Source organism: Lepisosteus oculatus, chromosome 17 (genome assembly GCF_040954835.1).
Source record: "Lepisosteus oculatus isolate fLepOcu1 chromosome 17, fLepOcu1.hap2, whole genome shotgun sequence".
NCBI lineage: Eukaryota > Metazoa > Chordata > Actinopteri > Semionotiformes > Lepisosteidae > Lepisosteus > Lepisosteus oculatus.
In genome coordinates this window covers 1,775,931-1,791,465 of record NC_090712.1, presented here as the reverse complement: position 1 = coordinate 1,791,465, position 15,535 = coordinate 1,775,931, and the positions used below count along the sequence as shown (strand labels likewise).

The 15,535-nt window shown below is 40.9% G+C and overlaps 2 protein-coding genes across 10 annotated transcripts in view; one reads left to right on the top strand and one right to left on the bottom strand.

The window, feature by feature from the left end:
- rgs17 (regulator of G protein signaling 17) overlaps positions 1 to 8,731 on the top strand; it is a 37,381-nt gene extending 28,650 nt beyond the window's left edge. For all 5 annotated transcript variants that reach the window (XM_015362531.2, XM_069179954.1, XM_069179953.1 and 2 more), the window contains 2 exons: positions 435 to 669; positions 1,972 to 8,731. In XM_015362531.2, the coding sequence (XP_015218017.1) occupies positions 435 to 669; positions 1,972 to 2,160 (424 nt within the window). In that variant the 3' untranslated portion in view covers positions 2,161 to 8,731. The remainder of the gene's footprint in view (positions 1 to 434; positions 670 to 1,971) is intronic.
- A 1,946-nt stretch (positions 8,732 to 10,677) lies between these two features.
- The window catches only part of pcnx2 (pecanex 2), a 37,303-nt gene continuing 32,445 nt past the window's right edge, over positions 10,678 to 15,535 (bottom strand). For 2 of the 5 annotated variants that reach the window (XM_015362518.2, XM_015362519.2), the window contains exons 32-34: positions 15,115 to 15,287; positions 13,953 to 14,422; positions 10,678 to 12,351 (exon numbers count right to left, since the gene is read on the bottom strand). In XM_015362518.2, coding sequence (XP_015218004.2) covers positions 12,181 to 12,351; positions 13,953 to 14,422; positions 15,115 to 15,287 — 814 coding nt within the window. In that variant the 3' untranslated portion in view covers positions 10,678 to 12,180. Of the gene's footprint in view, positions 12,352 to 13,952; positions 14,423 to 15,114; positions 15,329 to 15,535 lie in introns of those variants that run through there. The other 3 variants (XM_015362521.2, XM_069179909.1, XM_015362524.2) reach the window with 2 other exon arrangements.

The window sequence follows — 15,535 nt, the reverse complement described above, 5'->3', positions numbered from 1 at the left end:
ATATGGAATGCTTGTGGATATTTAAAACAACATAATATTTAACTGGATCTTAAAGGTGGATTTTCAGCAGTAAGAAATGAGCCCATCTACTGCACCTCAGTTGGTTTCTAGCAGCAAATAATATAATGTGTCACATTCAACATAGTGTTTCGGTGTTGTGTATGTACTGTAGTACAGCTGTCCAATGTGGCTCAAACTTTGAAAGCAGTTGAAGATTTAATACACCTGCCCAGTAAAAAAGAGAGAGGAAGCAAAGCTTAAACATAAATAACTTCAGATCTTTGTTCTTTCTCTGCTGTGCTTTGAAAATTATGCTTTTATGCTCAGACGTGTGAAGCCCATTGAAAGAAATTAAAAGCTAGAAGAAAAATAAAAAAATCTCCCAGAAGACATACAGTAAGAAAGTTATGTTTGTTTTTCGTGTCTGTTTTCAGATTAGAGCCCACCCTGGAGGAGATCTTGTCTTGGTCCCGTAGCTTTGAGAGAATGATGTATTCCCCATCAGGAAGGAATCTCTTCAGACAGTTTCTGCGTTCTGAGTACAGTGAAGAGAACTTGTTGTTCTGGCTTGCTTGTGAAGACCTGAAACACGAAAAGAACACGAAAGCAGTAGATGAAAAGGCCAGGATAATTTATGAAGACTATGTCTCCATTCTTTCCCCTAAAGAGGTAAGGTCTGAAGTAACCTAAGACTTCGTTTCTCAGTGTCCAACCATAAAGTTGCCCACTCTGTAGTGGGTGACCTTTTGATCCATCTTCACTGATGCTTATACACAGGAAAGGTTGTTATAGATATCTGTACCAAACCAGCCTTCAGTAGAGGAATGAGTGAAATAACTGGAGATGGAAGACTTTCATAACATACCTCTTACGGATGCAAGGAAGTCATTGAATTTACCATCATTGTCATGCATCTCAAATAGATTTCAGATCAAACATACCTGTATAGTATAGGGACAAGTACTGTGCAGTACTCTCTGTAATAATTAAGTGATTGGGCTGCTACTTTTAGATTACTGACCAGAACCTACAGTATGTTTAACAGATAGATGGTGACTTTTCTAATAAGTGAGTGGAATTACAGTAATGACCTAATGAGCAGAAGGCTGAATAAGACAGCATGTGATGTGTGCTTTCCAGCTGATGTTGATTTTGGTAAAAGTAAAGGCAGATTGTGTTTTGATGAATCTGCACGCAGTACATTGGACTTGTGTTGTAAGCAAGTGACCTTCATTAACCTACGTTGTCTGTATTTTCACAAGCAACCATTTAAATTTGATGATTCCGGAGACAGACATTGCTACAAGAAATCTGCCTCTGTACAATTCACCTTTAAAGAGTGGGATACATTGAGGTCAACTGTAGTAGCAAGTCAAGCAGGTCAGATTTGAAAGTAATAATACTTAAACTTATATGGGGCATTTTCTGGACACTCCACTCAGAGCACTTTACAGGTAATGGGGATCCCCTCCACCACCACCAGTGTGCAGCCCCACCTGGATGACGCGACGGCAGCCATAGTGCGCCAGAACGCTCACCACACACCAGCTCTCAGTGGGGAGGAGAGCAGAGTGATGAAGCCAGTTCAGAGATGGGGATTATTGGGAGGCCATGACTGGTAAAGTCCAATGGGAAATTTGGCCAGGACACCAGAGTAACACCCCTACTCTTTTCGAGAAACACCCTGGGGTTTTTAATGACCACAGAGAGTCAGGACCTTGGTTTTAAATCTCATCCAAATGACGGCACCTTTTTTTTACATTAGAGTGTCCCTGTCACTGTACTGGAGCAATAAGACCCACACAGACCACAGGGTGAGCGCCCCCTACTGGTCCCACTAACACCTTAGATTTCTCAGGAGGTCTCCCATCCAGGTACTGACCAGGCTCACACCTGCTGAGCTTCAGTGGGCTGTTACAGGGTGATATACTGTAACTTCTGGCTAAAGTGAAGTTGATCTTTTGTTTTTAGGTCAGCCTTGATTCCAGAGTTCGAGAAGGGATCAACAGGAACCTATTGGAGCCAAACTGCGACATGTACAATGAGGCCCAGCTTCAGATTTACACTCTGATGCACAGAGACTCTTTCCCAAGGTTTCTCAACTCTGCGTTTTACAAATCTCTCGTTGAGAGTGCAAGAGGCTCCTCTGCAGAAATCTGACTCTTCAAATGTGTGGCACCGAGGGTTTGCTATTAACTTTTAAAGAAATGCAAAGCAATTAAAAAAACACCCCCACCCAAGCTCAGCTCCTGGTGAACTGCAGCAAAAAGAAACTCCTCAGGCAACTGTGAAACAAAACAAACACCAGAATGTGTACCCTTAGTCATTGTACTGTACTTTCAAAGCCTTTTCACACTCACGCTTCACAACTGTGAACGCAGACAAAACATTTTTTATTTGGATTTTTTCACTGTTTTTAACAAGGTCTTAATGCTTGACTGTAATAAAAAAAACTGTGTGTTCCTAAATCCAGTTTGCATGTAACAAGAATATGGAATTTTGAACTGAATGCCATCGGGTCCAGAGCATTGTGGAGAATGTCTCCTGTCTGACCTGCTCTGCTGCGCGGGCCCTGTGAGTTAAGGGAATTTACTTTCGTTGTTTTAGGAGGTACAGTACGCTGCAGACGCTATCCTCATTGGGAACCTGTCTAAGCAATTTCCTTCTTTAGGATAATCAAATAGGGAAACGAAAGGGCTGAATTTATTCAAGTGTCTGGGCACATCCCATCATACCTTCAACAGCAAAGAGAACCACATAGCTCAAATGTCACAAAGGGGCATTTTTGTGAAACAAAAATAAAAACACAAGCACAGCTATGTGAAGGGATATTATAATTGTATTTGTTAGACCAATAGTAAGCATTTTGAGTCATGTTGTGACTTTTTTGAAGCTTTAGGGAGTATTTACAACTGTTTCTGGTTTTATGTAAGATTTTTACGCATTTAACAAAGATACTTAGTTTCGGCCCCAGGTTTGAAACAGTTACCCATCCAAGGATGTAGTAATGTTTTATAGTACTGGCTAAGAGAATTAAGAAGTAATCGGCTTCCAGTGGTGTTTTGATTTGTGGGTTGACAGTGCCCGGTTCTGGGTTCTGTTGCAGAACCACTATAAGCCTTGAGGTTCTGGACCGGTCGCGGGTGAAGCAAGCTTTGTTTGGCTTTTACTCACATCGGCCTCGGTTCTCCTGTTGTCCAAAAACAAGGATTGAATTCTTCGAAACCCGAAAAAGGAGCAATGCGTGAAAGGTTTGTCAAGGAGCCACAACCTAACCCTCAGAAAGGTTTGATCTGATTCGTAGCTATGTAGCAAAGCAGCATGCATCAATTTTACACAAGATGTTTACAAACTGTGCACGGTTCAAATTACGCAAAGAGATTGAAATTTCTAACATTTGTTTTTTACATGATAATACGTTTTAACATGATTTATGAGTTTATTCTTTCTCAGCTGCAACTTCTGTCTGTTGCCTCCTACAGAGTGATAGAACGAATGCTGTTTCAGATAGGAGTAACTCTCTATTTAAAAAAAAAAGGTTTGCACAACTGTGTTTTGTTCGGCATGACTGATGAGTTGCTCAACCCATTAAACTAGTGCTGTTTGGAAAAAAAAGATCTTATCTTGATAATCCACAGAAAGATACAAAATGGCCGCCGTGCTCCTCTTTCCCCTTTGCACTGCGGTGACCAGGTGTGGCGGTAGCTGCCAGGAGTTCACGGCGGGAAGTAAATTAGCTTCACGGCTGGGCAGAGCACATGGGGGAAGAGACGGGTGAGGGCCGGTCTCGCGGTGCTGTGAATACTGCTTGTTCCAGAAAGTAGCCACTCCGTTTTATATCCCGAACTGCTGAGAATAACGGGAAAATGATGGGATTGATGGTTTTAATACAGCTGTCATCGTGAAACTCTTTATGTCTTCTAATTCTGTAAAATATTGTACCTACACGTGGAGAGATTTCTCTGCAGTACCATTTTTCCACATTGAAGACGGTCTCTAAACATGAGACTGCTTAGCCTTCAGTCTTTTGAAATGCATGCTAGATGGTTACTGGATTATAGTAGTATTATAATATTTAATACTACCACCTAGTGGTATATCTAATATATTTCATGTCAGCTATTTTAGGACAAATTTGAAATGAATTGTTTTAATTACTGTTTACTTAATCACCAGACTGCGGCTGAATACCTAAAATCCTTTTATTCGCCTTCAATTTTGGTGAAAGTGAGGACTGAAGACTTGAGACTAATTGAGGAATTACAACCCATTGGCTACAGGATGCTCAAAAACTACACCCAGTCGGAAAAAATGGCACTAGAAGTCAATTGTTCGTTAAGAAATGCACTCAGCTACAAATGCGATAAGGAAGAATCTTGAAACTGATGGAGGTGAAGGGAGAGGGAGGACTGTTTGTAAAGTGCAGCTTTTTTTTATGTCTGTGCAGAAAAGCAGTCCGCCACTGCAGGGTTTTATAGTACTGAGCATTTTGTACTGCTGGTGCAATCACTGCTTTTAAAGTGGCAAGGTGATGGGAGATGCCTTGATTTTGGTTTTACCTGTGTTCTTTGTACTCGTCTTTTCAAGAACAATCCGGAAAAGAAACTAGTCAAAATGAAGAAAAATGCCAATGGGTAGTCAGATGTTGCTCAGCATCAAGTTTGTAGGAATACTGCCATGTAACCAGATATTGAAAATGGCCAGAGCAGGTTGTTAATGTAGTAGTTTCATATAGATCTAATGTATTATATTTATTTTAAAAACACTAGCCTTATTCATGGTGTTTCTTCTTGGAAAGTCTCGTTAGGATTTGCCACTACCTCTCATAACATATTTTGTTTCACGTTTAGTTGTTGATGTGCAATTGATATTTAGACATTTACTTGAAGCCTAACACTGTAAGCGTAATGTGCATAGGAAAAAAAAAACGTATTAAGAGTTCACAAAAAGTAGCTGGATTATTTTTGTTTAATTGTTTTCAGCTGAAATAGATTTTAAATATATAAAGAATTCAGGAAATAACTGTATAAGGGCTAATCTTATTTTGCCTATGCAAATATTTCACTGTTGTAACGAAACGCTGAAGAGGTCTGAAAGCTGTGTGGAAAAAAACAAGGTTTACATTGTTTTTTTTGCTGATACTCTTCTATCATATTCAGCAAAGTTTCTTATTTTTATTTATAAAATAAATATATAGTAAATACCTTCATGATGGTAAAAGGATATTTATAAAGATTAACTTTTAATAAATTAATGTCTTGTCTGAATTGTTGCTGTGTTATGACATTCCTCTTGCTAGGAAAGCTGATTCACGTATAACTTAAAACACATCTTTAGAGAAACCAATGAGTAATGTTTACTGGCTCCTTAGTTCATGGTTGGCTTTCATGTTTCTTTCTTCAGGACCATGAAAATTTATTTAAAACAAGGAGATGATGAATATTGTCGTTTTTAGAATACAGGCAAGAAAACCTGATGAATTATGATCAGTGTTCAGTGATGCATGTTTCTTTTCTCGAAAAAGTGGTGCACTTGTTGTCTTTCAAAAGGATATTGTTTCTTAAGGGCTATGTGGGGTGCGTTAGCAGAATTTACAATTGTAAAAACAGAAACATCTACCTCTGTTTTTTGCCTTTGTATTCAATTTAGTGCTCTGAAACAGCTTGGTGGCTATAGCAGAATGTGACTGCATAGCTGCTTATTTCTGGAGTATTTAATGATACAAACATATCCATGGCTGAGGTCACATTTGATACAGAACAGTAACAAGTGCTGAGAACAGTCCCATTTTGGCTTAGACTTCAGTACTCTGTAGTGTGAAACTGGATATAAAACATACCTTTAACCAAATTAATTATCTTATAATAATTTGCAAATTGCTTTTGTTTTTCATAGTATTTCAAAAGAAAGATTCTATTGCCACAAGGAATGAGATGCCCCTTTTAAATGCAGAATTTAAACAAAACAGCTCATCTGTCTCCTGTAGGTTTTATTAAGGAACTATTACATTTCAGGCCACTCAAAAGCACACGTAAGAAGCTGAATTTCCTTATGGGTTGCTGGTTGAATTTGGTGTATTTGCAAAGCTGGGTAAGACTGGCTTGGTATTGCCAGAGGCCCGACTTCAATGACAAAGGCACAGCTTTTTGCTCTCCATAAACCCCCCTCGTTATTCTATTAAGACATTGTCAAGTGCAGAACTCTGAAGAGGTGGTTGTTAATGCAACTGTCAATTAACCAGCAGAATCTGTCTGAAAAGCATCATTACAAGAAGCCTCAGTGCCTGGACATGACCTCTGTCATGCAAATATGGGAACAACTTGATAGTCATCTGCATGTAACACGCCCAATCATGATGTTTATTAACGAGTACTGATCTATTCAAGAAAAATGTAATGTGTGTAGTCTGCATGTAACTAAACAGATAAGTAGAGATTATGGAAAAAAACGTCCAGTGAAATGTGATGTATTTATTGCACATTGAGGTGACTCTTAGTTGTATTTGGCTTTGAATTGAAAAGCTAATGAAAATGAAAGTCTTTCGCAAGAACCTGCTCTCCTTGGTCCTGTAATTTCATGATACGCTGTGAAGATGTGTTAAGCGAGGCTGGAAACAGTGACAGGACCTTTGGTCACTTGCTGCTGCGAGCCCACTTCTGGAAGCTCTGCTAGTTTGTCCCTGGTTAGAAGCCCAGGATACAGGGTACCCTTTCTAGTTTCGGTTCCATGATGCTTTCCCTCTCAGACCCGGGTACGTGTTGCCCCTTGCCCAGGCTGCAGTACGGGGCTCTAGAGATGTTCAGCAGGCAGAGCCCTTTGCTCAGATTGCAAGTGTGTTGCTTTGAATCTGGAGTTATGGCATCCCTTGTGTGTGTGACTGGAGGTTCCTTAACAGTGGTGAGCTCATTTTGCATGACACTTCTGTACATAACCACTAGGGCACACTTCTGTTGGCAGATACAGCTTTTGACTTCATTGTGTCACAATGGGAGCAGGCAGCTTTTGACCTTTGACCTGTTGGCACTTTATTTGCTCCCACCAGCCCTGCCTACTCTTAAATGTGTTTCATGTTGACAAAAACAAACCGCTCAGAGGGAGTAAATTCAATAAACCTCTTTACAATCTGCAAACCTAGGGAGACCGGACTCTAAATGCTGACAAATTCATTATTGATTGCAAACGCATTACTCTGATTGTTGCCTAAATATGAAGCCTTAATAGTCCTCTCAGTATATCTATTTTCATTGCTATTTCTGAGGTTTTGCCAAGTGGAACAGTCAGATATGTATGGGCATCTATGTAACATCTCATCTTAGTTTACAGTGTTGATGGGCATAATTCAGAACAGCTACAGTATGTGCAGATTTAGAGGTACTGTAGGAAGAGACAACAAAAATAAAAACATGGACACTGGCAACAAATTATAAATATCAGAAACTTTTCTTCTTTTGAAAAACAACATTAATGATGTATCATTACTGAGCTCTTATAGTCCTCTGGGCATGCTGTAAACATATAGTTAGTCCTACAATGTTAACCGAGAGTTAGAAAAATATACTGTGACCTTAGTGATACCAGGTAATTAAAGGTAGCTAAAGGCACTTGATTTTACATTCAAGCTTGTGTGATTGACTACAGTATTTAGTGCAATGTGGATATTTTTTACTTTTTCCAATGAATGCTTAGACTAACTCCTTATACTTCAGAATTGTAAGAAGGTTTGCAAACAAGAGGAGTTACTCCTCTTGAAGAGCCACTCTGTCCTTTTAGTAGTTAGTATCAAATTGATCCAAGTTTCTTGTCCAGCCTTTTCAGTCTTAAAGGCACGTCCTTTTGGTTTCCTTTAGTGTTTCACAAACAATGGTGTAACTTCAAGCACAAAATACTCAGCTGATATTTTTGAAGCACATGGTCCCTCAGAAAATAAAAGTAAAAAACAAAGTAAAGTAAAAACAAAACTTTAGACAGAGCATCTAAATAAGAGGTGGCCTTCAGCTTATCATTTTCCTTTTTTCAGATTTGCAGATTTGATCACATTTGCTTCAGATTTGATCCGGGCTTCTATCAGAACATCCTTTTCTCACAGTCTGAGTTTCTCAAGTCATGGCACCCTTTTTAAATATTGTCATCAGCTGGAACAGAAATAAATGAGAAATTCACAAAATTGTGTTCTTGATTTTAGCTGCCAGTGCAAAAATTGTATTTTTTGTGAAAGTCTTTACATCGAAATTTGAAAAGGATGGATATTTTTAAAGGATGCAATATAGAACTGTCCATCCAAACTGACATTTTATATTCAGCATGCATTTGCTAAATAAAATAATGATTCAGTTATTTATCATAAACGATACTGTATGAGTATGTATTAAAGTACTGCAATCTGCAGACAATAATTTTACAACTCCCTTAGAGAAGTGATTCTTTCTTTACTTTTCACTAAGTTGGGGTTACTTTGTTGGCAGAATAATCCGTAGTGTTGTGATGTCAGTGGGACAACTTTTCCAAGGGATTTTTTAAATTGTCTGAATGACTTTAGTCCTCTTTATATTAATGAAATTATATTCTGATGAGCCAATTCAGAACCTATGAAAGAAATAATTTGTTGCATGAAACTGGGAGACTGTTTGCTGAATAGCACAATTATTAATCTGGTATTTCAATTACTTGGATATGATATCAAACCAATGCGATTTTTGACAACTGTAAATATATTAAATACATTAAATAACAAGGTGCTTTGGTCTTCTTCTTTTTAATTGCAGGAGCACTCTTAACATGTCATGATCATAGTTTACAGAACATAGTTTCTGTGACACAGTAAGATACTGTACACAGCATGAACCTCCATCAGCAGGATGAGAAACAAAAGCTGGAGAAAGAAGTGTACATAGAGACATGGCAATGTTAAGCAAACCAGCATTCTGGAAAGTTGGGTATCTTGATAAAACTGCTTCTGGTTAGATGCTTTTAAATGAAAAGACATCTGGGAAGAGATTTAATGTCCTGTTGCTCCTCAAAATATATATCTGTGGGCAGAGATTAAATCCCCTCGCCAGACTAAAAATTCCAGACAGGTGACTTGATAACAGCTCTGTATGTGCCAGAGCCTGCTTGCACCTTACTGATAGGAAACAGCGGATGAAGAGTTGGGGCTGGACTTTGTGAATGCACTTTGCAGTTCTCAGGTCTCTGGTGTCATTCAGTGTTTTGTGCATTTGGGTATTTAACAGAGAGACGTGGATCGTATGTAACATCTGAGCCGAGATCACTTGGATGGTTGTATATTTCCACAGTGCCACTGTGGTATTAATACCACAGCAAGGAGCTGTCACTGCTGAGATGAAGACAACACTTGAACTACCTCTCAAGTTTTACAGGAACACAAAGGGTCAGTCTTTAGCAAATCTGAGCCAAGATGCTAGTGTTTCTTCATTCACACTTTGTCCTGGCATAGAGCCCCTTTGGTGTATGTGACTAATATGCCTTCGGATGTAACTAGTCTGACAGCGTTCAGTGATCATACTCCAATTTTTTAAGCATGATATCTTTTGTTTGGGGGGGTCTACCTACAACAAAAAAGAACCCCAATTATAACGGGTTGGGAATTCTCTTAAAGCCCACTTGGTTGCATTTATTTGCTGAAAATATCACAGTTAAATGACATTGAGCCAAGTGCTCACTCCATACAAAACAGTAGTGCTCTGTGTTTTGCCACACTTCATGCATCATACAGTGGTTACCTTTCATAAAATTAAATGGACAAAAAACGTTACTGATTCAATAAGTCTAAAAAGACCAACAGCTTGAAACTCTACTGAGTTTATCATTTTGTGTTAATGCTCAATTACTTACTTGATAGTTTCCTTTGTTCTGTCCTCTGTAAGTTAGTCTCGAAACGGGTCCCCGATTTGTTTAGCATGATTAATACCGGGAAAAGTCAACTTCAGCATTTTTATTTTATCACAGGACTTTAAATTCCAATGAATTCTTTACTGAAATCATCCTTAATTGCTTACTTGACCCAGTGGCTGAAGATCATTGAAGAGGATTATTATTGATTATTGAGGATAAGCTGGAGCAAAGACTTGCAGTGGGATGGAATGGAAATGTCAACGCTGGGCCCCCCGATTCCAAGAGCTGGGCAAGCTGCTGTCCGACTGGCTGACAAGTTCGGGGAGAGTGAAAACGCTGCACGAGACAGTGGTTCCAAACCCTGGTCCGGGAGGAACACACTCTGGAAATCTCTGCTAAGACTTCATTGGTCCATTTGCTATTTAGACTTCTGTTGGAATTGTTCTTCAGTCAGTCCTACATATCGAACATACCCAACTTCAAGGGTAGTATCCAACAACTTTAGCCCATGTAGTTCAAGCAGGGAGCTGCGTCAGCAATGCATGGGCTACAAAGAAACAGTAAAAGTTTATTCCATGCTGAAAAGAGAACAAACACAACGTTTCGGCTGTGGAGCCTTCACACCCAACACACCCAGAGAAGGCTCCACAGCCGAAACGTTCTCTTCTCTTTTCAGCATGGAATAAACCTTTACTTGTTCCTTTGCAACTTTAGCACACACTTTACACAGGCTCTCCCTAGTATACTTGCTGCTGTTTCCGATATACACTTCATACTACTATAGTTAATCAACTGGCAAAGAACAGACACAGGTGGGAAAGACACTAAGACAATAAGTGTTTTTATTTTCTGCTGCAGAGTCAAATTAGTTCCTGCTCATTGCAGGCAGCACACATGAATGAGGGCAGATCTGAAACTCTGAAACGGGCTCACTTGACTTTTTAAGAGCTGAAAGCTAATTAACAGATAATATTTGGCCTGTGATTAAGAACCAGAGGATTGTTCCTCCAGGACCAGGTTTGGGAATTGCTGGATTAGAAGTAGGAGAAGAAAAGTTGATTTTTTTTTGGATACCAAGTCTTTCAAGGAGAATGGTTTCAACAGAGATGCATGTTAATTGAAAAACGCCCCGGCTCTTTACACAGCCTTACTTTGGATAGTTCAGGTGGGCAGCTGCGTCAGCATGCGTAGGCTGCAAAGGAACAAGTAATAGGTTTATTCCATGCTGAAAAGAGAAGAAAACACAACGTTTCGGCCGTGGAGCCTTCTTCAGGTGTCTTCAGGTGTGCTCCACGGCCGAAACGTTGTGGTTTCTTTCTTCTTTGGATTATTTCATAAATATAAAAAATGAGCAGAGTTACTGTCAAATCCTGAACTGAACTCTGCATCTCAGTAGCAACCCTCATGTATGTAAAGCTTCAGCTCAGTCATATGGCTGCCTGAGAATGTTCACCTTTTCACCTTTTTTTATTTTACGTGTTGCAGATGAGCTCCCAGGAAACATAGCCAATCAACATATGACAAATCATAAAGCTGTGTGCAAACATAATTTAATAGGTAACATCCATATTTCAAGCACCAGAAATCCTCAAACAATCCTGGGGTGGATTTAGCGTTGAAGGCTAAAGAAGACATGTCATACAATGAGTCGCTCTTCGGTCAGAGGTTAGCTGACCGTTACTGTAAAGCAATTGTCTCCATGCCTGCTCCCGGAAAGCCCCAGTCTGTATAGTCCTATAGGTCATCCTCACCGCCCTGTCTTTTAAAGATTATGAACATTTTAAAAGTCACTAATAACTAAGCAAGTAATTAGTTCGCTTAAAGTAATTCTGGTCCTTATGACTTATTCTGATAGCTGTATCAAAAGACATTTACAACATGTATATATATACTGTATATAAACACATTAGCTGTTAAACTGATGACAGTCAAGCTGTTCAGGGTCTTTAGAAACTCCAGGTTCAGGCATGGAGACCCATGACATCAGTGGTCAAACATCATGCCAATCAGACAATCCCAATCCCTGGACATGCAGAGGACTTTTAACATCCAGTTTTAACAGCCAGACCCCAGCTTTATTGAATGCTCTCAAAATCTTACTGGAATTATCTTTTTTTTAATTCTATTGCAGTACTTGCCAGATGTACAGCAACTTGTCAATGCCATGTCAGTTGTGTACTAGATAGTATATTACATTCCATGTCTTTTTTCTAGTTTTGTGGGGTATCGTTTTCACGAACATTTATTGTGTTGCTTGGTTAAAGGTTCCCAGCTTCTGCTCCAACAATATGATCTTCTTGCAGAACATGCTGAGTTTTGGAGCAGGTGTCAACATCTCTGAGAGGGGTGATGCTCTGGCACTTCTTGGAAAACTGGGGCAGATTCTTCTGCGCTCTTCTCCTCTCTTTCTGAAGAAGTGGCGTTCTCCGTGGGGCCAGCTGGGCCTTGTGGTTGACCAGAGTTTGTGGCTTCTAGGCTTTCACAGGCTTCCGATGTCCACTAAAGGAAAAAAAAATACAAGTTATTGATGCATAATAAATATTAGTTGTCTTTGCAATACATTTGATGCAGAGATACTGTTTGGGTCTCCTTAACAGCTGCTTACTGATGTTGTTTTACAAATGAGAGCCCTTTTGCTAGTCACTAGCTAATTGACCAAGGTTTAGAAATGCAAGAAGTCACAGCGCAAGGTCTTAAAAACACCAAAGAAGATATACAGGAAGGGTATCCTAAATGTTCTGAATCGAAACAGTTTTTCAGGATGTTATATAGTCTTGAGTAGAGCTCTGGTCACCCTCTTTTAGCAAGAATGAGGCTTTAGAAGTGACCACTGGTATTAGAACTGTACAAAATATTTCCACACGTGGCACAATGTTATTCCTGCCTTTCAGTTATTTCGGAAATGTCACATAGGAGTGTCCGTTAATTTAAATGCACCCAGGCCAGGTCAGGAATAAACGCAGGTCAGGTCAGGTCCGGGATCTCATGTAGCTGTTTCTTGAAGACAGACAGGGTATTGGCTAGGTTATGTTTTTGATACCTTGAATTAACACTGATGCACTGATCTAAATTAAAGGTCTTCTGCCAGGTGCTTACCCAGTCTTGAATTTCATCCGTCTTTTTCAATTTCTTGTGCCGCCTCTTCAGCTTTTAACACTTTCTTTCAAAATCATATGCTGCATCTGTGACAAATGTACACAAAGTCCTGGATTCCACCCACCTGAAATTTTCAATCGACACGCTTCCAGATGGTAAAAGCAATGGGCTGCCAGCAAACAAGCCGCCATAGAGATTTGCTTGTAATTTGCAAGGAGTGGGTGGGTTGAAGCCGAGCCAGAGGCTGTTTCGCTTCATTGGTCTGGTCGTGAAACACAAGCCAGCGAACACAAGTGGAAACGATGTGGAAGTGCATGTGAAACGTGAACAGGACAGACGTCTTTACGCAGAGGGTTGTGGGAAACTGGAACAAGCTTTGTCCAGCTTCTTTCAGGGAAGGGCTGATGATATCTATGGATTACTGACTAACTACCAAGCGGATAGTCTAAACAGGCCAAAGAGTCTCTCATCTGGTTAAAGACTGTCTCAATCTTTCCATTCTGTTTGTTATTTATTACATAATAAACTGGACATGCCTCAAAATTTGACAAGGTGAAATATGTCCCAGACCCACATGACCTGAAATGACTGAAATAAAAAGGTTGTTGGCACATTATTAATAGAAAGGAGTAGAATTACCACATTAAAACCACTTATTCGTAATATACTGTAGTGTGCCTGAAATAATTTACATGCAAAATTGTAACCAGAAAATCATAAATACAAGGTTTGAGTCATCTCAAGTCAGGAGACATGGTCTGTTAATGAGCCGGTAGCTTTGCCTCCAACAGCAAATTACAGTCTGTTCCCCTAATATCAGGGCACAGCCAGCACTCCAGTGTGCGAGAACCCATTGCAACAAAAACACTGAGATTATTAACCCTAAACCAAAACATTAAACATGGTAAACACCAGCTTACCACTGTTGTGTATCCATAGTAGCTGCAATAATTAGAAAAATGGAAATGATCTAAATAAAATGATAACCGTGACATAGAACTAACTTCTCTTGCACTTGTTGCGGTATGATCGCCCCCGTCGGTGTCCCTCTCTGCTGCTACCTGCGTGGCTCTGCTGGCGGATCTGCCGGACGGCCCGGCGGCGATGTTGACGCTGCTGGAAGACTGCGTGTCCGAGGTGTTCCCGCCCTCCGCTCCCGACAGCCCGGAGATGACCAGGCCGCTGGAGAAGCTGCGCTTGCCGAAGAGCAGGCTGAGCGTGGAGCTGGAGGAGGAGCCCTGGCTGGGCCTGAGCTGGGCCGCGGGGGGCAGCTGGGAGCTGAGCGGGCCGGCCGCGGAGAAGCGGAGCGCCTGGGAGAAGACCGAGGCGATGGAGGTGCTGTTGGACAGCCTCTGCACCACGCCCTGGGCAGAGGTGGACACCTGCTGGCTCTCCAGGATGGGCCCGGACTGGCTGGTGACGGGGGGCCTCGGGTTCTGTGGCTGGACAGAGCGGCTCCTGTACTCTCTTCTGGCTAAGAAGTAGAAACAGTGAGGCGTGTTGGCAGACCGGCCCATTAACAGACTACTTGCCTTGAAAACCCAATATGACTCAAACACTGTTTTCATGTTTTCCTTTAAGTGGTCAAAATGGCATGTTATTGCATGCATGCTAAATTAATAATAATAATAAGAATAATAATAAGAATAATAATTATTATTATTATTATTATTTATTATTATTGCGGTTAATAATAATGTTGCTTTATTAGCCCTATACAATTTCTTGCATTAGGAATTCGTCTTTTCGCATACCCCAGCTTGCTCTCCATGAGACAGACACACAGACAGGGAGAGAAGCCTGGGGTCAGAGCGCAGGGTCAGCCATTGTACAGCACCCCTTGAGCAGTTGGGGTGAAGGGCCTTGCTCAGGGGCCCAACGGAGTAGGATTCCTCTGCCGGCAACCTTCCAGCCACAGGCGCAGATCCTGAGCCACAGAGCCACCGCTCCCCCCGATTACTAATTACTAATCCAGGTAAGTGCTTATTAATGTGCTCTTCATTGTCTACACATTTTTACCAAGAACGAGGCAACAACAGTGTTTTTAAGTCAGTTATTTCAGGTCATTTGATTGTAACACCCAGCAATGACGAGCCACGCCTGCCCTATTTGCGGCTCAAAATCAATAGTGAAAAGTCAATGGGTGCTGCAATGGGGTGCAAGTACCTGCTCCGTGCTGCCTGCCTCTGGTTGCCTGCACAGCCCTGGTCCTGCCCACACTCAGGCTCTGAGAGGTGATGGAGCTGGGGTGGTTACTGAGAGAGGAGCCTCCACCCCCACAGTCCCCGTCCTCCATGGTCCCCCTGCTGTGGCAGCTCGTGACGGTGTCCTTCCTCACTCTGCGCGACACGCAGGACAAGAGGAACCCGCTATCGCACAGCTGGAGACAGATGGGCCATGAGCTATCAGATTTGTTTCTTTGTAACTGAGCTTTCCATTCCTGGAACGTATTTTAATTTGAAAAAAAAAACCCACCATGCACACTTCAAGCCCCAAGTACCATTTTCCACTGCAAAGGGAGAAAAAGCTGAAAGTGTAATTTTCCTCCTTATATTCCCCCGCTAAACTTTAAGCACACCAGAAATGG